This window comes from Hemiscyllium ocellatum (genome assembly GCF_020745735.1).
Source record: "Hemiscyllium ocellatum isolate sHemOce1 chromosome 15 unlocalized genomic scaffold, sHemOce1.pat.X.cur. SUPER_15_unloc_3, whole genome shotgun sequence".
In the NCBI taxonomy this organism is placed as follows: domain Eukaryota; kingdom Metazoa; phylum Chordata; class Chondrichthyes; order Orectolobiformes; family Hemiscylliidae; genus Hemiscyllium; species Hemiscyllium ocellatum.
The window spans coordinates 1,426,809-1,451,160 of NW_026867467.1; the positions used below are offsets into that span (position 1 = coordinate 1,426,809).

Below are 24,352 nucleotides of genomic sequence, written 5' to 3' on the forward strand. Positions count from 1 at the left end.
TCCCAGTCTCATTCCCTGGGATTTGACAGGTGTGGTGTGTCAAATAGATCCCAGGAATAGTGCTCCATGAGATTTATGTGTGAGGAAAAACTCCAGTTCTGAGAATCCGCCCTTGGATTGTGCACGTGTTGTGTCTGACTACCTGACTGAACGTTGACATTTTTGGCTGATGAATGCTTCGTTGGGCGCTTTAGGTGGCGATTTATGCATTACTAACCCAGGCTGTCCGGACATTGGGAGTACATGTAGTTTAGACGGTGTAGAGTAAACTTTCAAACTCCTTTGCCTGCCTTTTATAGGCTTCTGGTGGAGCAAAGCTCCTCATTTGTATCATTACGTGACCCGAGGCCGTGACCTTTGGTGCATAAGAGGAAATGTTCTCTAATCATTCTGCCTCTGGAGTGTTCCATCAGGCATATCGTGTGAAAGATGCATTTACATTAGTGGGCGGCATGGCAGCGCAACATTAAACTAAATGACTGGATGAAACACAACCAAACAGAACAAGTGAAAGTATTTGGCTGGGAAAGGAGTAGGATGTGGGAAAATGTTTGATTACTGGCTGGCCTTGAAGAAAGAATTAAGCAAACTCAAGGTTAGTGCATATTCATTCGAGATTTATTAACCATTTCAGAAAGCATTTTTATCCAAAAAGTTGATGTAAAAGCTAACAGAAGTGAATATAATGGTTGGGTGCCACATTGAGACGAGAACACATGCGCTGTGAGGTGGGAATTTTCTGTACATCAGTAACAGTCACAAGAAAGGGAATACAAAGGCTCATCAGAAAGGGTAGGCAACCATTCTGAGTAAGGAACAAATAAAAACAAAACAAATGGGCTTCAAACAACAGGGAAGCTACAAATTCTTCCAACCACAACCATTTCAAAGATATCAAAGTAAAAACGAAAATCCATCAATTATTGTCTCAGTTACACACTGATAAACTGAAGTGATCTCACTGTGAGAGTCAGCAACAGGACAGATTGTAGATTGGGAATTCAGAGACCTTGATAAGCAGATCAGGAAAATCAAAGGGGTCCACAACTCATTCACTTAACCTGGAAAAGAGAAATAAAGCAATGACACAGATATTTATGATCAGGGACTTTCAGATTTAATGTTTATTCAATGGCACACTTAGAGATTTCACAAAACATATTGGGCTGTTTGGCATGAGAAAGATGTGATTATTCTCACCTTCACCAGAGTGACGGCAGCGCTGTAGAAAATACTCAGGAAGAACAAGGTGATGAACGTGGAAGCAGTTGTCCAGATGTTGCTGTTATCATCCTCATAGTCTTCAATCCAAGTGCGTTCTATTGAATCTATGAATATAAAGCCGAGAGAACGCATTTAGATCGTTTATTGATCCAGATCGATCTATGTGTATCCAAGTCATGTAATTAGAGACCATTACATCTTCATAAAGCAGTCAGGTATTTCTCAAGTGTGACTCTTATCTGTATCCATCAGTGCATTATTGACTCTCAGCAAGAAATTACAAATACTGACTGCACATGTTCTTTCTTCATTGTCCATGTCAGAATGTTTTAAATTAATTTTCTTTTAATCTATTATTTAAGGATATTATTATTTGAGGAATGCTTATTACGAATGATTATTTTAATTATATCATTATATTTTAAATATAGGCTGTGACAGCACTTTAGTTGAAAATTGTGGCCATCACTGAATAAAAGTTCAAATGTGATTCTCACCTTTATGTATTGATGACCAATTGCTTGGCAAATCGTGAATATAAGTGACATCACAGTCAGGACATTGCTTCATATTTTTGTTTGTAGGATCTGTATATTTAGGAATAAGTTTTTGTACATGTGTCCCTTAATTTATTTGACCTACTGCTTGGTGTGTTTGGTTTCCCTTTAATGGTTGTGTATGTGGTTGAGTGCCTCTTACTTCACTCTTGCCCATGTTGGAGTCTGTGCATGAATAAACATATTCCTGTTCCTTTACTGCTAGTGTTCTCATGTGTTTGTGCACCGAAATTTTGGTCTTTTCACATTGTGTAAGCATCATTATGCTAATATGCCACTTCATTGTTGCCTATGCTTATCTTGAAATGTCTTTGTGAGTGTTCACTTTTCATTAGTGCTATCTAAAATGTGTGCTTATGTGTCTGTTTCAGGTCCTACCTAAACTAGGTTATTTTCATGTTATGCTTAATAAATGTTAGCATGCAACGTCATGTTTTGATGGATGTTTATATTTATATGATGATGTCTGCTTGTGTGGCAATCTTTCCCAAACCATCTCCTGAGAAGCTTGTTTGTGTTAGTGTTTGTGGATGCTTGCTGATGCTTGTGCTCATTATCCTTATTTAATAAACGCCCCTCTATTTATTGATCTATGCACTTGTGTGTCTGCATGTGAGACTCGGAATTTGTGTGTACGTGTGACATTGTATACATGCTGATCAATGTGGTTTAAAAATAACTAATTAAGCTGCCTCTGTCATCTTATGTTTGTGATTCTGAAAATGGGAAAATAATTATATTAATGTTTATCTCTGTGCACTTACGTGCCTGTATGAGTTGACATGTGGGAGGACATTTTTTGGAATTTGTATCTGTGTGTTCATGCGTGTATGTCTGTACGCATTGTGCTGTATGAATGTATATGTATTCATGCCCATTTGTGTGTTACCGTGTGTCTATATTTCTCATGGTTATGTGTGAGTACTCCTGATCATTTGTTCAAATAATTTTCTTTCGGTGTATGTGAGTTTTTGTATGAGCTTAGGTGAGTGTTCAAGTACCACTTGCATGTGTGGCTCTGTGCGAGTATGCATGTGTGACATCTTATCTGTATGCACATTTGAGTGTGCACATCAATATGTGTCTTTAGGTGAGAGCCCATATATGTGTCATTCCGTGTGTATTTGCGATCATCTCTCTGTATCTGTTCTTATACCAGACTGCAATTTTTATTATTCTAATTTATTGTTCTAATTTTAATGGATTGCCTATAATTAGATTTGACCTTGGTGTTGTAGGAAACATTTCCCATCGTCGTGAAGAGATAAGCGTTTTATGAGCAACTCTTCTGTTGCAGTGATAGAATTTGTGTCTCTGAGAGAAAAGGCGTGAGTTCAAATCCCCACTGCCCCAGAGATAACATTTCTGAATATGTTTATTAGAAAATGTCTACTTGTGTTCTGTATGTGAAACAAAATGATATCAGGTATTCGAATACCAGAATTGATCCCATGTGCTCCAGAAAACTGAGACAAAACTACAGAATTCAAACCGGGACAATGCAAACACCAGTTTTGGATTAGGGGAATCAATGTTAATCATTTGTTAACAGAGCCCAAGCATGTCCAACATGTTTCAAAGGTATTATTTTGCATGGAAATGTTAAATCTTTGGACAGTAAGCAAGAAGCTGACTGTTCCTGTTAGTAACGGGGTTACATTACAGAGGACATCTACCATGAAAACTCTGCACAGGGAGCAAGAGGACAGACCATTCATCGTTCCCCTCCCCTCTGCTCCACGACAACTTATCTGTCGATTCTCTTTGGTGTGAAAGTGAAGCTACATTCTGTCAACTCATGCACTGGTGCAAGATCCCTGGCAGTTCCCCAGAAACAACGGTTACATTCAAACTGTTCTGCACTCTTTACGATTGGTATGTTCCAATCAAATTTAATTTTAAAGTGTCTTAAATTTACATTTCCAATTGGTGCAATGTGGCAGTTTAAAACTGACATGAATTTTATAAGAATGTCCAATCAGGGGAATCAAGAACACCAAGTTCAAAACTCGTGCTCTACCCTGGACATAAAATGGACATTGTCAGATTTTGTCACAGAGGGATTTAGGATGGATAAGGTACTTGGCGGAATCCTGCAATGAGTGAGCTTTACTCTGTCTCTGACCCAGGGTGTATCTGAGCAGAGAACATTAACTGCACAAGACACTTGTCCTAGACCTGTTAATAACCCACTTTAACTACACAGATGGAATGTAAGTCAGAGTGAGAAACAACTCATTCAGTATTTAACTCACAACTGGAGGAAAAAGAAACTTTATTACTTCTGTTGAATTATTAAATGCAACTTTGAGATTTTTATTGACATGAATTAACAGTGTCCATCAGTGCAAGTGAAATGTTTACGAAACTCGGTTTACCGCTGGATTTATCGACTGTTCTGTTGATGATCTTCAATGGAATCGCTTCATGTCCCACCACACAGGAGTAAGAAGCACCGCTGGCCCACTCCTCCGCTGTAATGGATAACAGGCTGTAGATGAAGAAGGAAGTGTTGTCACTCTCTGCCATCACCTCGGTGTTCTTGTAGTTACTGGGATTCACCGGCTTGTCATTGTTTGTCCACTTGACGAAGATCTCTCGGGGGGAGAAACCTCTCACTAAACAGGTGAGGGAGAGAAACCTCTGTGCGGAGATTTCTTCTGTTGGTGGCAGGAGGACTGACACTGATGGCTCCAGCGGATTAATCACTGCAGAATATTTGAGACAAATATAAATCAATCAAAAACATCCTGAACCAATATCACAATTTCACTCAATATTAAAATACGCCATTTTTAATTTGGGATTTATTCACTTTTGTTTTCTAAAAGAGTACACATTCTGTTCAGTAAAAAAAGTAAAGTTTAATGTGAAAGTTGCCTCCATGTTTCCAGCCCACAACAAGGGCATTCTGTCCAATTGTCATTGCTGATGGTGACATCACAACCCAGGTTTCTTCCCACCTTATCTGATTTAATCAGAATACAATATCCTTTGGTCCATCTTTTTCTTAATCAGCTACTTAGTTATCCTGCCTTCAGATGCATCATAAATGCTCCCAACGGTGTTTGTTCATTCCCAATCAAAGCCTGCCATTGATGTAACTGGATCTGGATTACACATGGGATGCTTTGTGTTTTAATCTCACCGCTCACCTTTCTCCTTGTGGATGGAGTCTCTCAGCGGAGTCGGTAGATTTTGATGGTTCACCACACATTCAAAAGTAACACCACTCAGCCAGGCTTCAGTAGAAATGTCTAATTTGCTGATCACGCTGTCGGGATTCTGTCCAGGCTGGTCAGCAATCTCTGAGCTCAGAGGCTTCTTATCTTGTTTCCAGGTCACGCTGACTCCAGGAAGAAAATTGGACACAACGCAGGTTAACGTCACCGTCGCTTCCAGTAAGACTTGTTCGATTGGCGGTGGGAGGATTTTAACGGTGTGAGGGTGGCACTCGGTATCTTCTATGAAACAAAAATCAAAGTCAATGAAAAATGCCCCTTTATGATACAAACACCTAATCTTCAGATTACTTCTTCACAGGGTGAAGACACCACCTTCGAAATGGCAACTCCAACCATTGCTGAAACAATGCTTACTCTTGTTGATGTATTTTGATTTGTGAAAGCATTTGTGATTACCTGTGACATACCCTGTGTAATTATTCCAAAAGAACACTGGCTTTGTAACAAGTGAAAGCTGTGAAAAAAGTAAAATCATCGAAGATACCATGATGTAACCCATGGAATTACCTTTCTTTCAGAGTTTGTCTCTCACTTAAGACCATCTATTGATACTTGTGACAAGAGTAATCTGAATATAATGAGTTCATTTCCATGTTCATAACCCTTAGGTGCAAGTGCTGCTGGTCACGCTGACTGCCAAATCACATCCCAAATTTTGGACAAATTATAAGAAATAATAATTATTCTCTTTGCAGAGTTCTAAAGTGCTACAGGAGCAGTGAATATCCATGGAAATTCTGTTCATTATATTTAACGTGATCAAAAATACTTTGCGTTATTGGTGTGATGTCATTCTCTAATTTATGTCATTGTTCCTCGTGGGCTGAGTTTGGAGTAGATCTGAAAACAAGGCACTGAGTACAGCATTGGATATCGAGAAGGACACCCATCTCCTTAAGTCTTTCCCTCCATTCAGTTAGTTCATGACTGGTCTGTACTTTCACTTTATTTACCAAGCTGCATTTTTTAATTTCTTCATAGAGCAGGGGAAAAAAAAACAAACAAAAGTGTCTTAAATTAATCTACAAACGTGATGGAAATGTACACTAATTTTATAGACATCCACTACCCACTGTGTAAACATCGCCACCCCAAACCAGGCTAAATCAGCCTGTCTCGAGTTCCTCGTTCATTCATCCCTATTGTAGCATTCTTACCAGAATTTATTCTCCTGCCTCATCCACTAATTACAGAGAGCATCTTAAAGAGGCTCAGTGAGATCACGTTTATCCCAGTTCATCAAATGTGATACCCACTTGGTCTGTGGTCTGATCCCATAAATGAAATTAAAGAACTCAGTACCAGATAAAAATCGATGTCGTACAATGTCCAAGGCCAACAGGTCATTCCTGAGCAGGGAGTGAAGCATTGAACGCATTTTGATTTATTTTCAAGTTAGGGTCACTGCATATTTTAACCACGTCATTTTGAGACCACAACATCATAAGATAGAGGATCAGAATAAGGCTGTTCGGCCAATCCAGAGTTTAGATCAGAATGATGCTGGAAAAGCACAGCAGGTCAGGCAGCATCCGACGAGCAGGAAAATCGACATTTGGGCTAAAGCCATTCTATGGTCTTCTCCCCACAATAAACAAGAACCGATCCATCTCTGGCTTGAATATACACAATGGCCTGGTCTCCACAGCCCTCTGCAGCAACAAGTTCCACAGATTCATCACCCTCTGGCTGAAGAAATTCCTCCCCATCTCAGTTCTAAACAGTGCCCCTTTGACCCTGAGACTGTGCCCTTGGATCCTAGTCTCGCCTACCAGTCAAAACATCTATTTACATTCACTCGACCTCAGTCTCTCAGTATTTTCTATGTTTCAATTAGATATCTCTCCAATATCCCCCCTCCACCCCCAAACTTATCCTTGAAGCCACTACCAGGCAAGGATTCATCACTCTGAATGCCTCTCCCAGCATGGTCAGGCAACAAACTATTTAACAAACTATTTAACAAAGCTCACTGTCTATATATCTACCTTCAACAGAGAGGAAACATGCTTTTCTGACTTGCCAAAATGTTGAATTATGAGCAATGCTAATGTAACATTCAAACTGAAATGAGATACGTGACATGCTGGGAAATGAGAAGCTGTACCGTGCTGTTTACTACGCCTGATAAATTAGTGTGTTTGATTCACATCAGAGTTCAGAGTGATTTGTAGCTCTCCCAGTATGTGTCTCTTACCCTGGAGTGCGGTGATGTTTTTACTTTGAATGTTCTCTTCGTGAGTGACCTGGCAGGTATAGACTGCGCTGTTGTACCATTCACCATAAGGGACCATCAGCCGACTCGTCACCGAGAAGTTCCCGTTCGCCTCACACACGGGAGACGTGAAGAAGCCAGAATCCAAGCGTCGGCCATTTTTCAACCAAGTCACGTTGATTGCCTTCGGATGGAAATCGATGATTGAACAAACGACAGTTGCAAACTTGCTGCTTGCGATTTCTTCACTGGAGCTCACAGTTAGGAGAAGAGTTGGTGGGAGAGGACCTGTACCTTTAGGAAACACATCGCATAAATTATCTGATGAATTTCATAACAAATACAATCAGTTCTCATATATCAAGGTTTCTTGTGATTAATGGATACAAGAATCATAATTGTGCAGAGTGCTGGAGAAGCTGGGATCCACACAGAAAGATCATCAGGACAATGTGAAAGGCTAAAATTATAGGACACAGCAAGGGAGTCAAGGAGGCATAGAAACTATAGGCCAGTAACATCAGAAGGAAGATAGCAACATTGGATGGTATTCGTTTTAATGACAGAGTCTGATGATCAAGGCAGATGAATTACCGGCATAAATGAGGAAATGATGCTGTTGCTATCACGGAGACATATTGAGAGCGGGGCAGGAGTGGCTATTCAATTTTCCAGGATTTAGTGCCTTCAGGCGAGACAGGGAAAGATGGAAAAGGATGGGGGCAGGGGTTTGCGGCACGGAATGTTGCTTCTGTCACAATTCTGACAAGAGTATTTTAGGCTGTAAAGAGAAATGAAATCATAGATACCTCCTCGAACAAAGGCAAATGGACAGTACTTCAAAACCAAAATACAGCAAACATAACTACTGGGAGAGCACGATAGGCCTTACTATAGGTCCAAAAGACCAAGTGCAAATACATGGATAAATTTCAGAGATATGTAAATTAAATAGGGGAATGAGAAGAGAGGTTTTTAACTTCCTCAGCATAGGCTTGGATATTCATTTTGTCCAACGTTTAGAGGGAGCACAATTCTGAAAATGCCCCCAGGAGAATATTTAAACAAAGTATGTGTTAATACAGAGAATTTTAATCCAGACCTTGCAAGAGAGGGGTGAACCTGAACTTAACTTTTGGGAATGAAGTCGACCCAGTGGGTAAAACATCAATGGTGGTGCACTTTGCAGACAGTGATCGTAAATCAGTTGGATTTCAGATTGTACTGCAAAGGAATAGAAATTGGCCCAAAGTTCTGAAAAGGGGAAGGACAATTTTAGTAAGATCAGGTAATGACTTAACCAGAGTGGACTGGAAGCTGACACTTATTGGTAAATCTGAGTCAGAGCAGTGTGAAACATTTAAGAAAGAGACAGGAAAATCATAGGGAGGACATTTCTCAGGAAGCCACTGAATGGGACCAAGAATGTAACGTGCTCTGGATACCAAAGGGCATGGAGGGTGAGATAAGGAGAAACAAGGGAGGCTTCCTGTCTATACTGAAATCTCAAAACAATAGAAATTAGTATGGAGTACAGAACGCGCAAGGGGGAGTTTGAAAGACAAAGGAATTAGAAGAGCAAAAGGGACCATGAGAAAATAATAGGAGTCAAAATAAAGGAAAATATTTTTAAAAGTTACAGGCTCATTCATAATAAAAGAATTATTCGGGAAACAGTAATGCCCATTAAGTGTTATTATTGGAGTGGAGCCGGAGGATTAGGTTGTGGTCAAAACGAATGTGTTGTGTCAGTGTTCACTAGTAAGAGGGACAATGTGGGGACAGAAATCATGGAGGAGTGTTGTGATGTACTTTCAGAAATTAGGGCACATGACGTGATGTTCTGTGTTGTCTTGCTAAATGAAAAGTGGTTATATTTCCAGGGCAGATGAAAAGTATACCAAGCGGTTGAGCGATGCAAGGGATGAAATAGTTGGGTCGCTAACAATAATTTAGAATTACTGTCTGGCCACAGCAGTTGTGCCAAGTGAGTGTAGATCAGCCAACGTTGCACTGTTACGCAGGACAAAGGAAGGGATAAATAATGAAAACACAGATCTGTCAGGCTAGTCTCAGTGGTAGGGAAACTATTGAAAAGTGAAATTAGTCTTCATTTGGAAGATAAATCAACAATTTTCAGCATAGTTTTATTGAGAGAAAGTCATGTGTAACAATTTGATAGTAGTTTTCAGAGAGATAACTCGATGTCCAGATGATAGCAATAATCAGAGCCAATGGGATCCGAGTTAATTTGACAGATTGGATCGAGAACTGGCTGAGTGATGGGAGCAGGGGATAATAGTCATCGGGTGTCTGGGTGACTGGGAATCTATGTCTCCTGGTGTTCTGTAGGGATTGGGGTTGATTTCCACGTTATTTCTCTTACATACCAATGATTGAGACTCAAATTTAGGAGGATTAACCAGTGAATTCACAGATGAAATGAAAACTGTCATGTTGGTAAGTCATGAGCATTATGGCTTTAGATTGTAGGAGGATATAAAAGGGTTGGTTGTATGTGAAGAGAAGTTGCAAATGGAAATTATTCTGGATAAATGTAAGGTAATGTAATTCGGCAGAAGAATCTGTGAGGTATGACATTTTGAATGGTGGAACCCTGGAAAGGCCTGAGGATCTTTGGTGCATGTACCCACCGATCCCCTATAGTACTGTGTCGTCTGGATAAAGAGACTAAGGAGGTGGGAGGATATTTGCTTTTATTAGCCTAGACATTGACAATGAAGAATCGGGAGATGATACTGGAACTTGATAGAACACTGGTTAGGCCATACTGAAGCGTTGTGTGCATGTTATCGAAAGAATGTGATTACACTGAAGGCATTATTGATGAGATTTGCCAGGATCTTGCCTGGGTTGGAGGGTTTTAGTTATGAAACTAGATGAGATAGACAGGGGTTTTCCTTGGAGCAGAGGAGAATTAGGGAGAAGATTATCATGATGTCTAGAATTATTTTAGGCATAGACTGGGTAAACTGGATGAAACCTTTCCCCTTGATGGAGAGATCAATGCCTCAGGGGCACAGGGTGAAGGTAAGGCCAGGAGGTTCCAAGTGGATCTCAGGGGAAAACAAAATCAAACAGAGGGTGGTGTTAGCCTGGAGCTCAGCACCTATAAGTCATGTAGAGACTGAGCCCCTCATAATAAGTATGAAGTATTGAGATGCATCCTTGCAAGGGCAAGTCACACAAGGCAATGGATCATGTGCTGGCACATGAGACTGGAATAGTTAGGTGGCTGTTATTGATAGGCGTAAACTGGATGGATCAAAGGGCCTTTTTCCTGTACTGTATAAGGTGATTCTGTGAAAATGGTTATAAATAATGCCTTATTCATATTAATGCCAGATGCTCTGTTTATCTCAGTTCCCACAATACGTACCACATGGCATTTCTTTGCTCTTGTGTGACCCGCTGTGTTGAACCTCACAGTAGATTTTGCTGGGGCAATCTACCGCTGACCCGGGCAGGGTTAACTGGCTGCTCAGGGTGTAGGTTCCCTTCTTGTTTCTCACTGATGGGTAAGTCTTCAATCCACCATTCGTGATTAGCACCCCACCTTTCTTCCAGGTTACCTTGGTGACGTCTGGGGAATAGTCCATCACCAAACAACCAAAGATTGTCGAACCGGTGCTGTGCTCCTCACAGGAGGAGACCAGGCCATAAAGCGTGGGGGGAGATGGTGTCTCTACAATAGAATGACCAATTGAGCATGTTAGTTTCTGTTAATTTGACCTTATCAGTTACTCAAATGTATCCTCAGCTGTAACCGTTTGCCAGTATGCTCCCGCTGAAGTCTGCAGCATAACTGGAGTTTATTTTTGTTTCCTACCAGTTGCTGATCATGATCATTGGTTCCCTCTTGAGAAACATGCCCTCGACCTTGACCATTGCCATATAATTTAGGAAGAAGAACATCCTGATCCCACCCCAGTAACTGTTTGAAGATCTCACCAATTGACACTTTCATTGGATTGCTGTGAAGAGCAGAGAAGTTTCACAAAATACAAACCAAGGAAATGCAGATTCATCGAAATTCTACAGTGTGTGCAATTAGGCCATTTGGCCCAACAAGTCCACACCCACCCTCTGAAAAGAAACGCATCCAGACCCATTCCTCTACCCTATTATGCTACGGTTAACCCTGACTAATGCATCTAACCTCCCAATCACTGAACACAACATTTGCAATTTCCCCAGCTTGTACAGATTTGGACTGTGGGAGGAAATGCACACAGATATGGGGAGAAAGTGCCAACTCCACACAGACAGTCACCCGAGGCTGGAATGGAGCCAGAGTCCCTAGCACTGTGAGGCAGCAGCGCTAACCATGGAACCAGCGTGCCGCCCCACTAGGTACCGTGCTGCTGGAAATACCCAACAGCTGGCAGTACCCCCGGAGAGAAATCAGAGTGAATCATAGAACATAGAACATCACAGTGCAGTGCAGGCCCTTCGGCCCTCGATGTTGCGCTGCCCTGACATACTAATATGAAGCCCATCCCACCTACACTATTCCATGTACATGCATAGGCCTGTCCAATGACAACTTAAATGTACTTAAACTTGGCGAATCTACCACCATTGCAGGCAAAGCACTCCATACCCTTACTACTCAATGAGTAAAGAAACTACCTCTGCTATCTGTCTTATACCTATCTCTCCTCACTTTAAAGTTGTGTCCCCTCGTGTTTGCCATCCCCATACTTGGAAATCAGGTCCAGTGAGCCTTCCTCACTTATCAATGCAAGACAGAATGTTCTCTCTGGGAGGAAGGTCACTGCAGCAGCAGCAGCACAGGCAGGAGCTGTGCACTGGGACGGGGAGGATGGCTGCCACGGCTGAACTCAGGCCAATTGTCTGGAAGTTGAAACATCTAATTTACAATGATCTGAATTCTGGAGGCCTCTGAAAAATGGAGGACCATTAAAGTTCAGAGACTTTGGAGTGTTACAGCTGAGTATTTATGTAAATATGATTTGAGAAATGAACAAGTAATCTTTAACTTTAATAACTATCAAACTGATACGCAGTTCACCACCAAACCTCATCTCTCAGACTAACCACTGCACTTACTCTGCCTAGACCTAAATTTCCACTCACATTGACAAACCCCACCCTGCTATACACCCATTCATGCCCGGAACACACAACCCCCTATCACACAAAACACATCCAAGGCAATCCATATTGACAGTGTAGCTGAGCAGAGAGATCTCGGTGCCCATGTACACAGATCCCTAAAAGTTGCCAGCCAGTTTGATAGAGTTGTTAAGAAGGCATACTTTGTGCTGGCTTTCATCGATAGAGGGACTGAGTTTCAGAACCACTAGGTAAGGTTGCAGCTGTACAAAACTCTGGTGTGGCTGCACTTGGAGTATTGTGTACTGTTCTGGTCGCCACATTATAGAGAGAATGTGGAAGCTTTGGAAGAGTTCAGAGGAGGTTTACCAGGATGTTGTTTGGTATGGCGGGAAGGTTTAATGAGGAAAGGATGAGGGTCTTGAGGCTGTTTTTGTTTGAGAGAAGAAGGTTGACTTAATTGAGACATAAAAGATAAACAGAGGGTGGACAGTGAAAGTCTTTTTCCTTGAATAGTGATGGCTAGCAGGAGAGGACATAGATGACAGATGTCAGAGGTTGTTTCTTAACTCAGAGAGTGGTAGGGGCATGGAACGCACTGCCTGCAACAATAGTACACTCGCCCACTTTAAGGGCATTTAAAAGGTCATTGGATAAACATATGGATGAAAATGGAATAGTGTAGGATAGATAGGCTTCAGATTTTTACACTGACCTGTGGAATCATCGAGGGCTGAAGGGCCTGTACTGCACAGTAATGTTCTATATTCTATATTCCAGATGGACATATGATCTCAATTCCTTTCAGTCATTTACACTCCTGCCGCCCTGTACCTGGTCCATGGTGAACCTGGCCCTGACTGGACCTGACACCATCATTTCCACAACCTCTGACAAAAGCCCACTACCCAAGACATGACCTCAGCCCTTGATCACTGACCTCTCACCTTACCCAAGACAACCTGTGCACAGTGCATCCTAGCTCCTTTGGCATCTGTGCTTTACAACCTACCATTTTGCCAGACTCTGAGCTTTGTATTTTGACAACACGTCCACCTGTCACTTCATTACAGTGACCTTCCACCCCCTGAAACATCCTGGCACCCTGCCCATCTCTACACTAACCAGCCTGGCATCCTGCCCACCTCTCCATAAACCAGCCTGGCAAAGACAGACCTCCTGCATTTCAGCTCAAACTACCCCTCACCTACCAAGCACAATTCGACCAAATTATCCTGTGACCATTACCATTTCCCTTGATGCCACCTTGCCAGACAGAGTGCACGCAAGCTTACCCAGCAGCCAGCCTACCAGCCCAAACTTTCCCACATGCCCAATCTAGCCCCTCACTTGCTCACCACCTTCCAACTTTGAGCCTATCCACCATAAAGTCAGTGAGACATAAAGTCGTACAGCACCGAAACAGTTCCCTTGGTCCAGCCCATCCATGCTGACCAGAGTTCCCAAATTAAACTCATTCCACTTGCCTGCCTTTGGCCCATATCCATCCAGACCTATCCAGTTCCTGTAGCTGTTCAAATGGCTTCTCAATGTGGGACCTAGCTCTGCATTTACCACTTCCTCTGGCAGTTCATTCCAATGTTTTGGACAATTACAACATGAAGCCCTAACTCCTGCACTCAGTGCTCTGACCAATGAAGGTATGTGCGCCAAACACCTTCAACACACTAGGTACTTGAGACAACGCTTTCAAGAATCTATGAGTCTTGAATCTATGAATTTCTGTGGTGGAGAATTCCAAACGAATTCACCATTCTTGTGTTGAACAGTAAACAATCAGGTTCAATGTTATCAGTGTGTTGGGAAGATTGATGAGCAGCAAGATTAATGATGATCCCATGAATGGAATAGCCTTCTAGAGAGGCCGAGATGCCTTCTTCAGCTTCCATTTTGCATGCTGACATGTCCGTTCGGCAGCATATTCCAAAATTGTGATCCTTGAGGATAAGGGCACACATGCATGTGAAGCTTTCCTCCATATCAGACTTCAACTTAACTCTCAACTATTTCCCTGCCCGTTTCCTCTTCCTCAATCACAGCCATGGGACTTACTTCCAAACAGCGCTGTGAATATGCTAATACCACACAAACATCAGCAATTCAAATAGACTGATGACAACTTGTTTCTCAAGGCGATATAAAAAGTCTGACACTTCCACACCTGTCTCGAGATTCAAACAACCACTAGAAGAATTGAAAATTATTTGAGGCACTTGTGTGTCTACACAAGATGACATGATTTCCTTTTTTTAAAAATCACACAACACCAAGAAAACTAGCTTTCGGAGTGACGCTCCACTATCACCTGATAAAGGAGCGTCACTCCAAAAGCTAGTGTGCTTCCAATTAAACCTGTTGGACTATAACCTGGGGTTGTGTGATTTTTAACTTTGTACACCCCAGTCCAACACCAGCATCTCCAAATCATGGTTTCCTTTTGAGTGATTTGACTGTGTTTTCACTGAATGAACAGAGCTATTTCTTAATCATATAATAGGAATGAAGCTTCCCTCATTTTTAGCAACTGCTGAAAATGTATTGCTGGAAAAGCGCAGCAGGTCAGGCAGCATCCAAGGAGCAGGCAGCATCCAAGGAGCCCTTCCTGAAGAAGGGCTCATGCCCGAAACGTCGATTCTCCTGCTCCTTGGATGCTGCCTGACCTGCTGTGCTTTTCCAGCAACACATTTTCAGCTCTGATCTCCAGCATCTGCAGTCCTCACTTTCTCCTCATTTTTAGCAAGGCAATCACACATTATATTTCTTGATTCCAGGGAAGTATAGTGTTAAATTAATGAAATATGATGATTGGGATGTTTCAATTGGAAATTGTCAGATATTTAAAGTTTACTTTCATGAGCAATTAATCCCAACCTCATTGTGTCACAGTACTCACAGGAATGTCTTTCAGAAATGGTGTCTCCCTTTGTTATGGGCAGTCAAATCAGTAAATCTGGGATAGCTTTTGCTTGTTAAACAAAGGTGTTAAAGAGCTTTAGCCAAAGGGAGATCTGTGGATTGAGCTCACAGATGCACCATGATCTAAGTAAGTGGGGGAACAACTAGAGGGGCTGAGTGCCCTCCTCTTGTTCCTACCTTCCTATCATTGTGTCATTCATTAAGCTAGCACTGGCCGTGAATACTTTTGATTAAAATATTTCGATAAATTAATTGTTTCACACATGCTTTAAAAAAAACTTCTGTTGATTATTTTGAACGGGATCACTGACATTCTCTATTTGAGTGATCAAAATAACTTCCACCCAATTACAGCAGCCACTGCACTCTGCAGTGTGTTGTTACTTCATAATAGTTTCTTGTGAAACTACAGCTCGAGATCAGGGCACTCAAATTCAATAATATCTCTGAACATTTGCAATTTGTTCAAATGCATCCTTTCTCTGAAGAACGTGTTTAATCGAACAGAACGTTTTTCAATGAAACAACAAACTTTAAATGCTAGAAAACCAAAATAAAGACAGAAACGTCTGAAGAAACTCAGCAGGTCTAGCAGCTCCTGTGGAGAGAAGGCAAGGTTAACCTTTCCCATCCAGAGACCCCCTCTTCACCAAATTGTTTTCATGTTTTTGGCACAAGAGCTCACACCCGTTGAGATAAACAGTGATTCCGTTGGCTTGACTCCTGTTGAAAAAAGGATTCTTAGCAGAGGTACTGGATGGTCTGAGATAGCAATGGAAGACCAACTGAAAAGCTATCACCATCTGCTGCAAGTGTTGGATTCAACGGAAACCCCCACAGTACTGAACAATCAAATTCAGCTACAGCACTGGTTTAATATAAAGTAAAACAGCCTAAGCAAAATCTCATCAAATATACTTTGAAAATGTTTCATTCGGGATTATTTATAAATGATATTGTTAGGACAGCAAGTCAAAAGCTGGGATTTCTTTGAGCACTTACTCCATTAACCCCATCTAGCGATGCCCAAAAGCTTGTGAACAAATATTGATCTGGAAAAAGCTGCTAACCACCAAAATTCTGTTTAATGTCTAAGAGACACAAGTCAGGACAGCGATTGAATAGATTTCAGTGGCCTCTGTGAGTGGAATTCCAACAAACACCCAAACATCTCAATCTGCTTTCTTGTACTGAAGTAACCTGATAAGAGATGGTGTTACATACCTCTCTAATAGGTTGTAAGTGAACACAGGCCACCTGGCACAGAATCAGGGACCCTACCACAACATCACAACAGACCTGAACACAATGAGCTCGACACTATCACGGAGAACACAGCTCACCTGTTTTGACAGTTTATAAACCATGTTAGTTATTAACACCTTCCAACAACCAGGGATTGTTCCAGAATGTTTGTACAATGAAAGTAACATTTCAACATTTATCCAAGAATACTTTGACAGCTGCTCCAAATTGTTCAAACTCAATGGGAACTACAGAGCAATAAAACTAGGAATTGCATTGCCATCAATTCACTGTCACTAGATTCCAACCTCGAACTCCCTTCCTCTTTCCCCTGTGAATGTTGCTGCACCAGACGGTCTACTTAGTTTGAAAAAGATTAAAATATTTTGAAGTGTAATAAGACCATCGCCAGTAACATTAAAAGCTGATAATAAGTTTTCAAATAATAAGATGCAAAAAAAATTCTGATTTTACATTGTGCCATGAAACATCTCCTGCATAACTGAGGCACAAAGAAAATATGCAGCATATTTCCCTCTGCCTCGCTCAATCAAATATCTCTTGTTGTCAACAACCAATTTCAAAACTCTTGCTATCTGCCTTTTGTTCCTGAAACGTTCGTTCTGATTGGAACAACTTAGTCAGGGCTCTCAATTCTGAGGCACCTAATCAAATATTGTATTTCTGGCAGATAAAAGTGGTTTTGAAGCGCGAGATAAAATTGAACTGTCTGAGATTCAGGTATCCGAACTGGACAATTTATAAATGGTCAGGACCGTGGACAAGTTAGTCAGAGATAACACTGAAACAAACTGTACAACAGACTTAATCCCAGAGGATACATTGCTCAACTCCTCACGTCAAATATATTCACTGTAATTGAATATTCATCAGAGGAACTAACCAGTGGATTAATGTGAACGAGAATGTGTTCACAATGAACATAAATAACCACTGAGTTCATAAACTTAATAAGTCATTGTATTTAACAAAATTATTGAGGTGGGAAATATCGCCAATTAAAGCACAGATCTGGAGGAAATGGATTATTCTCTAAATTATTTTTACATATTCTTAAAACGTTCCTCGAATTGTGGAGATTTTGCATGCACTGCATAAATAATACTGCATTCCAGTGTGGAAAGCATTTCTGTTGAAGGAATTAGGGCAAGGTTATTTTCTTGTTAACTGCTTGTAATGAACTAAAATGTTGAAAAAGGTATGAATTGAAAACATGCTTCTGTCTGGAGTTGCCCACTTTAACGGATGTCTAAGTAAATGTGGGCACTGCTGCCTCACAGATCCAGGTACCCAGGCTCGGTTCCAGCCTCGGGTGACGGCCTATGTGGAGTTTACACAATCTCCCCTGTGTCTGTGTGGATTTCCTCCCAAAATCCAAAGATGTGCAAGTCAGGTGAACTGGTCATGCTATATTGTCTATAGTGTTAGGTGCATCAGTCAGGGGTAAATATAGGGTAGGGGAATGGGTCTGGATGGGTTCCTCTTCAGAGGGTCGGTGTGGACTTGTTGGGCCAAATGGCCTGATACATACTGCAGGAAATCTAATCTAAATGATTGTTACACTGAACTAAAGTGAGCAGATTCCTTCAGATCGCTACATTGCAATAAATCGATCAAGTATATTAATTAAAATAAATATTACTCTATTTTCAGTGTTTGAATAAACAATGTGCTCTGTTATCCTCTAGTTCATGTCTTCTGCAAATTTGTGAACTCTGCATACGCCTGAACACATCGATGTAAAATGAATTTTCTGCGTTTGCAGCAAGTACTCCCATGGTTTTAAGAGGAGAGTTCCTACAGTATGGAAACAGGCCATTTGGCCCAACAATTCCACACTGACCCTCTGAACAGTAAGTAGCCCACCCAGACCCATTCCCCCTAATTTATATTTGTCCTTGACTAATGCACCCTAACCTAGACATCCCTGAACACTAGGGCTGTGCTAAACTGCACAATCACCTGACCTGCACATCTTTTGGACTGTGGTAGGAAACCACAGCGCCCGAAGGAAACCCACACAGACACAGGGAGAATGTGCAAACTCCACACAGGCAGTCACCCGAGGGTGGAATCAAATTTGGGACCCTGGCGCTGTGAGGCAGCAATGCCAATCACTGAGCCACCATGCTGCCCTGGAGTTCATGAGTGGATTACTTTAATTAATTCGAAATTTGGTTGGTCACATAATTCACTATAGCAGTTGTTTCCTGAAGAATGACTCTTCAGTTGATATTTTGTTGTAAAATGTAACTATTTATTTAAAATGCACAGATTGGGAACACCTAAAGCACTGTGCAGGTTAAATAATTCAGTTAATGTTTTATTTTTATCCTGCAAATCCAGTTTAATCAGGGACATAACAATTAATTAACTCAAGTTATATGTGAAACTGATCAAAGCAGTGAAACTGATCTGTTCTTCATAGAATTGAGCAGAATTTCCAAATGGTCTTTGCCAATGATCTTTTCCAGCCAGAAAAATATGTATGTAGTGTACAGCGGAATTGAAAGGTGTTTCTTGATCAATTATAGCACAGTCATGGTATTTTTGCTCAAGAGCAAGAACAATTAGAACATTCGACTTTTGAAATTCTATTTATATTTCTCTATGACTTGTAAACTGTTTAAAGACAGACCTTGTGATTGAACTAGATAGTTGAGTTTCGAATTTGGATTGTAAAGCATGGATTAGATTAATCCTTAATTATTTATTTTAAGTAAAAATAGCACCTGAAGGTATCTGTTTTCCCTTCATTTCTAAAACCTGTGCGATTTGCCTTTCACTTTATCATAGACTTTATGAAATTTTAACTCGCATGCTGATTGCATTGAATGAGGAAAGAGCAGTTCACTGTCACCAACCGTGTTAACATTGCAAAAACAATGTAGAAACCAGAAACGGTTTCCCAAATATAACACATTTAATGTTACCCAAGCACAGTCCCTCCTCAACAGATCAACGATCACCAGATCACAACACGGTATGTTTGCAGCAGAACTAGCTCTGCAAACATTTTCGACAGAACCAAGGACATGATGTCACCTCACAAATAAAACCAAATTGAAGTCTAACAAAGCTGCTCAGAATCAAGCAAACTAATGATTAAATTGAATAGAAATAACAGGTCATAATAGCAACCTTGTTTTGAGGGGACTTAACACTTAAAGCTGTAACGTTTCTGGCAATAGTTCAATTTATTTCTAACCTGCACACCCTTCCTGATCATGACAATCTTGTGCAGCGCACAGTAGAGTGGGGTTGAAGGCATATATTGATTAATCACCTCATGGTCAAAACAAAATTACTGAATGGACAAATATTACCACATTATAATTTTAAGTTAGTTTCAATTACGTGATCTGATCAATTCTGCAGTTTCAGATTTAGGTCCCAAATTTTATTTTGAATGAGGCTACTCAAAACAAAATTCAGTTCGTTTACAATTAGAACGGAGTTTTTTTTAAAAGTCAATCCATTAAAAACTCGTTTTTTTTCATTTCTCACACATCTGGGTTTCTGCCTTAAGTTGTTTTTCAGACCGTTACAAATGGATGTCCTGTTTTCAATCAAGCAGAGAAAAATATGTCATATAAGTTTAACAAATGCAGAAATGATTCATGAAAAACAAAAGAACTTCACAAATATTGGTAATGAAAAGTATTCCAGAGAGTCAATCTCCTCACCAGAAAGAAAACTTCGATTCAGAAAGCATGAAAACGCAGATCAATTTCACAAACTGAATAAGAATCCAATCAACTCAATTCAACAGAATCAAGGAAAATAAAATCAGAATCCAATCAACTCAAAACAACAGATTTGAATGAAACATAATCAGAATCCAACCAATTCAATTCAACAGAATCAAATAAAACAATTTCAAAAGTCAATCAACACAATTCAACAAAACCAAGTAAAAACAAAGTCAGAATCCAATCAACACAGTTCAACCCGAATCAACTAAAACAAAGCCAAAATCCAATCAACTCAATTCAACAGTAAAACAAACTCCGAATCTAATCAACAGAATGCAATATAGCACCGCAAGAAACTTTGATGACAGTTTCTAACCTGCTTGTCATCAACAAAATTAACAAAATAAATGAGAAAATATAATCATGGTAAGAACATATATTCAAGAAATGAATAATGATATTTTAGCATATTTTAGTCATGTTTGGTAATATCTTGAACATCTATGAATTCGTAGCATTTGTTGTTGATAATAAAACTCACAGTCAGGGTGTCACTGACATTAAACATTATTTATAGCTGACTGATTAAGAGACATTAGGTGTTTCAAGTAACCCAGCCACATAGAATGTCCATCTGATCAAAAAAAAGAGATACACTGAGCAAATGACTCCATCATCACCATTTTAACTATTTGCTGAGCCTTAACTGAAGTCTATAATCAGTCTGAACAAAAATCAATCCGAACCAAACCAAACTCAGCACAGAATCTGAGTTTCATTTAATTCAGAAATTAGTCACATGAATAGAAAGTTTTTAAAAAGTCACTAAGAATGTTCAAAGTTCTTACCTGAAGTCACTGTCACCATGGTCCCTTGGCCCCAGTAATCAAGATAGTACCAGCTATATCACTGTGAGACACGTTGTGTCAAATACTATGACAGACTGTAAACTGTAAAATGCAAATAATTTCTTCACTTCCTAGAAAGCAGTGATTCAGACTCCTCTAAAAATGATTTGGTGCATTATTTCAGCTTTTACTATTCATTGTATTTTGAAAGCTTGGAATACTTTTCCAGGTTTGGTCTGCATTTAACTTGACAATCAACACGAAGAAGGTAGAAAACAATTATACATTTGTACAAACTAGCACGACTGGATTGTGTTTAAATTGCATCTCACATTATTTCTCGCTCCTGCCACGGTAGAAATCACCAATTTGAGATAAATCCTTGTCAGTGGTTATTGTATGAGGATGTCGCTGTGCACAGCATTGTGACCCACTTGCACAGTAATAGATGGCGGTGTCTTCGATCTTCAGGTTAGTCATCTCCAACGCGAAAATGTTCTTTGAAGTGTCTTTGGACGCACTAAATCGACCCTTAATCGCTGGTGCATAGTTATTGCTGGATGAACTATAGTAGCTAACCAGCCACTCCAGACCCTGGCCGGGAACCTGGCGGACCCAGCTCATGTAGCTGCTGCTGAGATCGAACCCGCTGGTTTTACAGGTCAGTTTCAGGCTGCCTGAGGGACGGCCAGTCTCTGCCTCTGGCTGGGTCAAAACAACCTCCGACTGGACACCTTTAAAAAAGACAAGAAATAAACCATGAGCATTACTTTTACATTCCTGAGGTAGACTAACATTGAGACAGCAACAAAGACAGACTTAAACAAAAAAACACTCACATGATAAGAAAGTCAGTAATAAACTGAGAAAAATTGTCGACACAATCATTCTGATAACTTCTGGGAAGCGGTTCTGTCAAGATCTTTCTAAACAAAGCCGACCCAGGAGTGTTGAATTACGGTCCAGTGCCTAGGATTTATATGGCTATCGGAAAGGGCAGGCTCACAGCTTCCGCCTGTTGGTTTCCTGCTGGAGACTGAGACTGGATCCTGGTCTCAGCTTGCACAGCCCCAACACATGGGCGCATGTCTTTACGAGGTTATGCTTAAACATGGATATATACACATCTTGGGATATTTATTTTGCTGAATAGCTTCTTTGGGAGTTTTTTTTTAAATGGTGGAAGTAAAATTGAGTACCTTCAGGTCTATTTCACATGATAGTTGCAAGTATTTTGTTTTAAAATAAATTCATTCGGAAGTTAGCTCCCTTTATTTCTACATTCATTCACAAACAGATAAAACTAAAATCGAAGTTCAAACGTATTACTAGCTAGGAAAACAATTGAGTTTTTTTTTCCAGGACACTGCCAGTCTCTGTCCCACTACAAAATAACATGTAATTCATACTAAACATTTCAAAATTCAATTTAGGCAACTGAATACAGAGCGTGTCCAAAGTGATTATATTCAGAATATTCAATTAGAAGTTAACTCCCTTTAATTCTACATTCCACCACAAGCAGATAAAGCTAAAAAGAACTTCAATCATATTATTAACCAACAAAATGAGTGACTTTATTTTTGCTGTCACTCAACGTCTCTCTCACTTTACAAAATAACATCCCATGTCTAATCTGCGTTTCTAAATTCCATTTAGGCAACCTAATATGGAGCAGGACTAAAGTGATTATGTTCAGAATGTGAGTGGATATCACGAACCAGTTTGGACCCGGAGATTAGAAGCACCTCCTGACATTGCAGAATGTCTCTCCTTGCATCTTTTTTTTCAAATTTTTTAAAATGCATAGTAAAGGAAAGCTGTGTGCCTGAGAAACAAAAAGTGAGTTGGCAGTGATACATAACACCTAGGTAAACTTTTGAAAGAGCATCTAATGAACTAGAACAGGACAGTCCATACTTTTTTTAAAAAAATCCTCAACATCTAAACCATTGCAGGTAACTGTCTGGGTACATCAGGAGTGTTTGGTTAAATTAGAGAGTATTACAATAATCATTACCACGAATGTAGGTTATAAACAGTACATTTCTCTGCTCACTGATAGCTCTGACAGGGGTAGTTAACTCGTAAAAATAAGCAGAAATTCGCTGTTACACGACACCAGTGTTAACCATGTATAAAGGGCCCACTCAGTTTTAATGAGATAAATGAATCAGAGAATGGTGTACCAAGTGATGTGAGTTTGAACCAATTCAAGTTTGTTAATTTACTTTGAGATGATAACAAATGTTACTGCAATGTGGGATTTTGGATCCATTAACTTCATATTCAGGAGCTTTAAAGATACTCAATAAACAGGCTGAACTAACCAGAATGTCACTGCATTCAATGTCCTGTTTCTGATAGTCATACAGTGAATGCTGTATTCAGTGACTTTCCTTTTTAAAGAAGAAATGCCAAGTGAAATGTATCCATTGTGATTAAATGGGAAAATATAGTTTGTTTGGTATGATTTTACTTTAGTTGATTCATTTTCCCTTTAATCGGCCAGATACAATAGTTGGCAGCAATTAAGCTGACTGCAGAAAAGGTCCTTGAGTTTCCAGGTTCATTTACTGGAAGCAGGTGGAGTTTCTGCAGGGGATCAAAGATATTTTGTCTCAGTGTTGACCAGTTGGTGGAAAGCAAACTGCAGACCATAACCACTGCCTCTGCAGAAACAAATCTACTCAGCAACAATACTGGAGAAAAGTTTATTTTTCAGTTTTGAAACTTGGAGAACTAGTCACTCCTCTCATTGAAGGAAATATTCGCAGAGTCTCAGACACAACCTAAACATCAACAGTTCATTCGAGGATCACTACAGCACTGTTTAATATTGAGAAAAATTGATAAATAGTCATAGAGTCATGGAGTGATACAGCATGGAAACAGACACTTCAGTCCAACCAGTCCATGCCAGTCATAATCCCAAACTAAACTAATCCCACCTGTGTGTACTTGGCCCATATCCTTCCAAACATTTGATATTCATTTACTTATCCAAATGTCTTCTATAGGTTGTAAGTATCCACCACCAGATCATCCCACACACAAACCATTCTCTGTGTAAAAAGTTGTCTCTGATATCATTTTAAAAATTTTTCTCCTCTCATTTTAAAACATGTTCCCTATTGTTGAAATCCCCCACCATAGGGAAAATACAACAATGTCTGGGTCAAAAATTGAAAACAATCCCAGCTCCAAACATTTACAAAATATTACTATGGATCTTCCTTGAGTCCAAAAAAGATTGTCCCCTTTG

At 40.2% G+C, this 24,352-nt stretch overlaps 1 gene segment (V, D, J or C); it reads right to left on the reverse strand.

Moving 5' to 3' along the window:
* Positions 1-906: 906 nt before the first annotated feature.
* On the reverse strand, positions 907-22,019 carry LOC132806809 (Ig heavy chain C region, membrane-bound form-like). The segment is given in 9 exon segments: positions 907-1,061; positions 1,201-1,328; positions 4,160-4,489; positions 4,937-5,245; positions 7,224-7,535; positions 10,642-10,947; positions 21,088-21,140; positions 21,518-21,821; positions 21,927-22,019. Coding segments are annotated over 9 exon segments (1,800 nt in total).
* Positions 22,020-24,352: the final 2,333 nt, after the last annotated feature.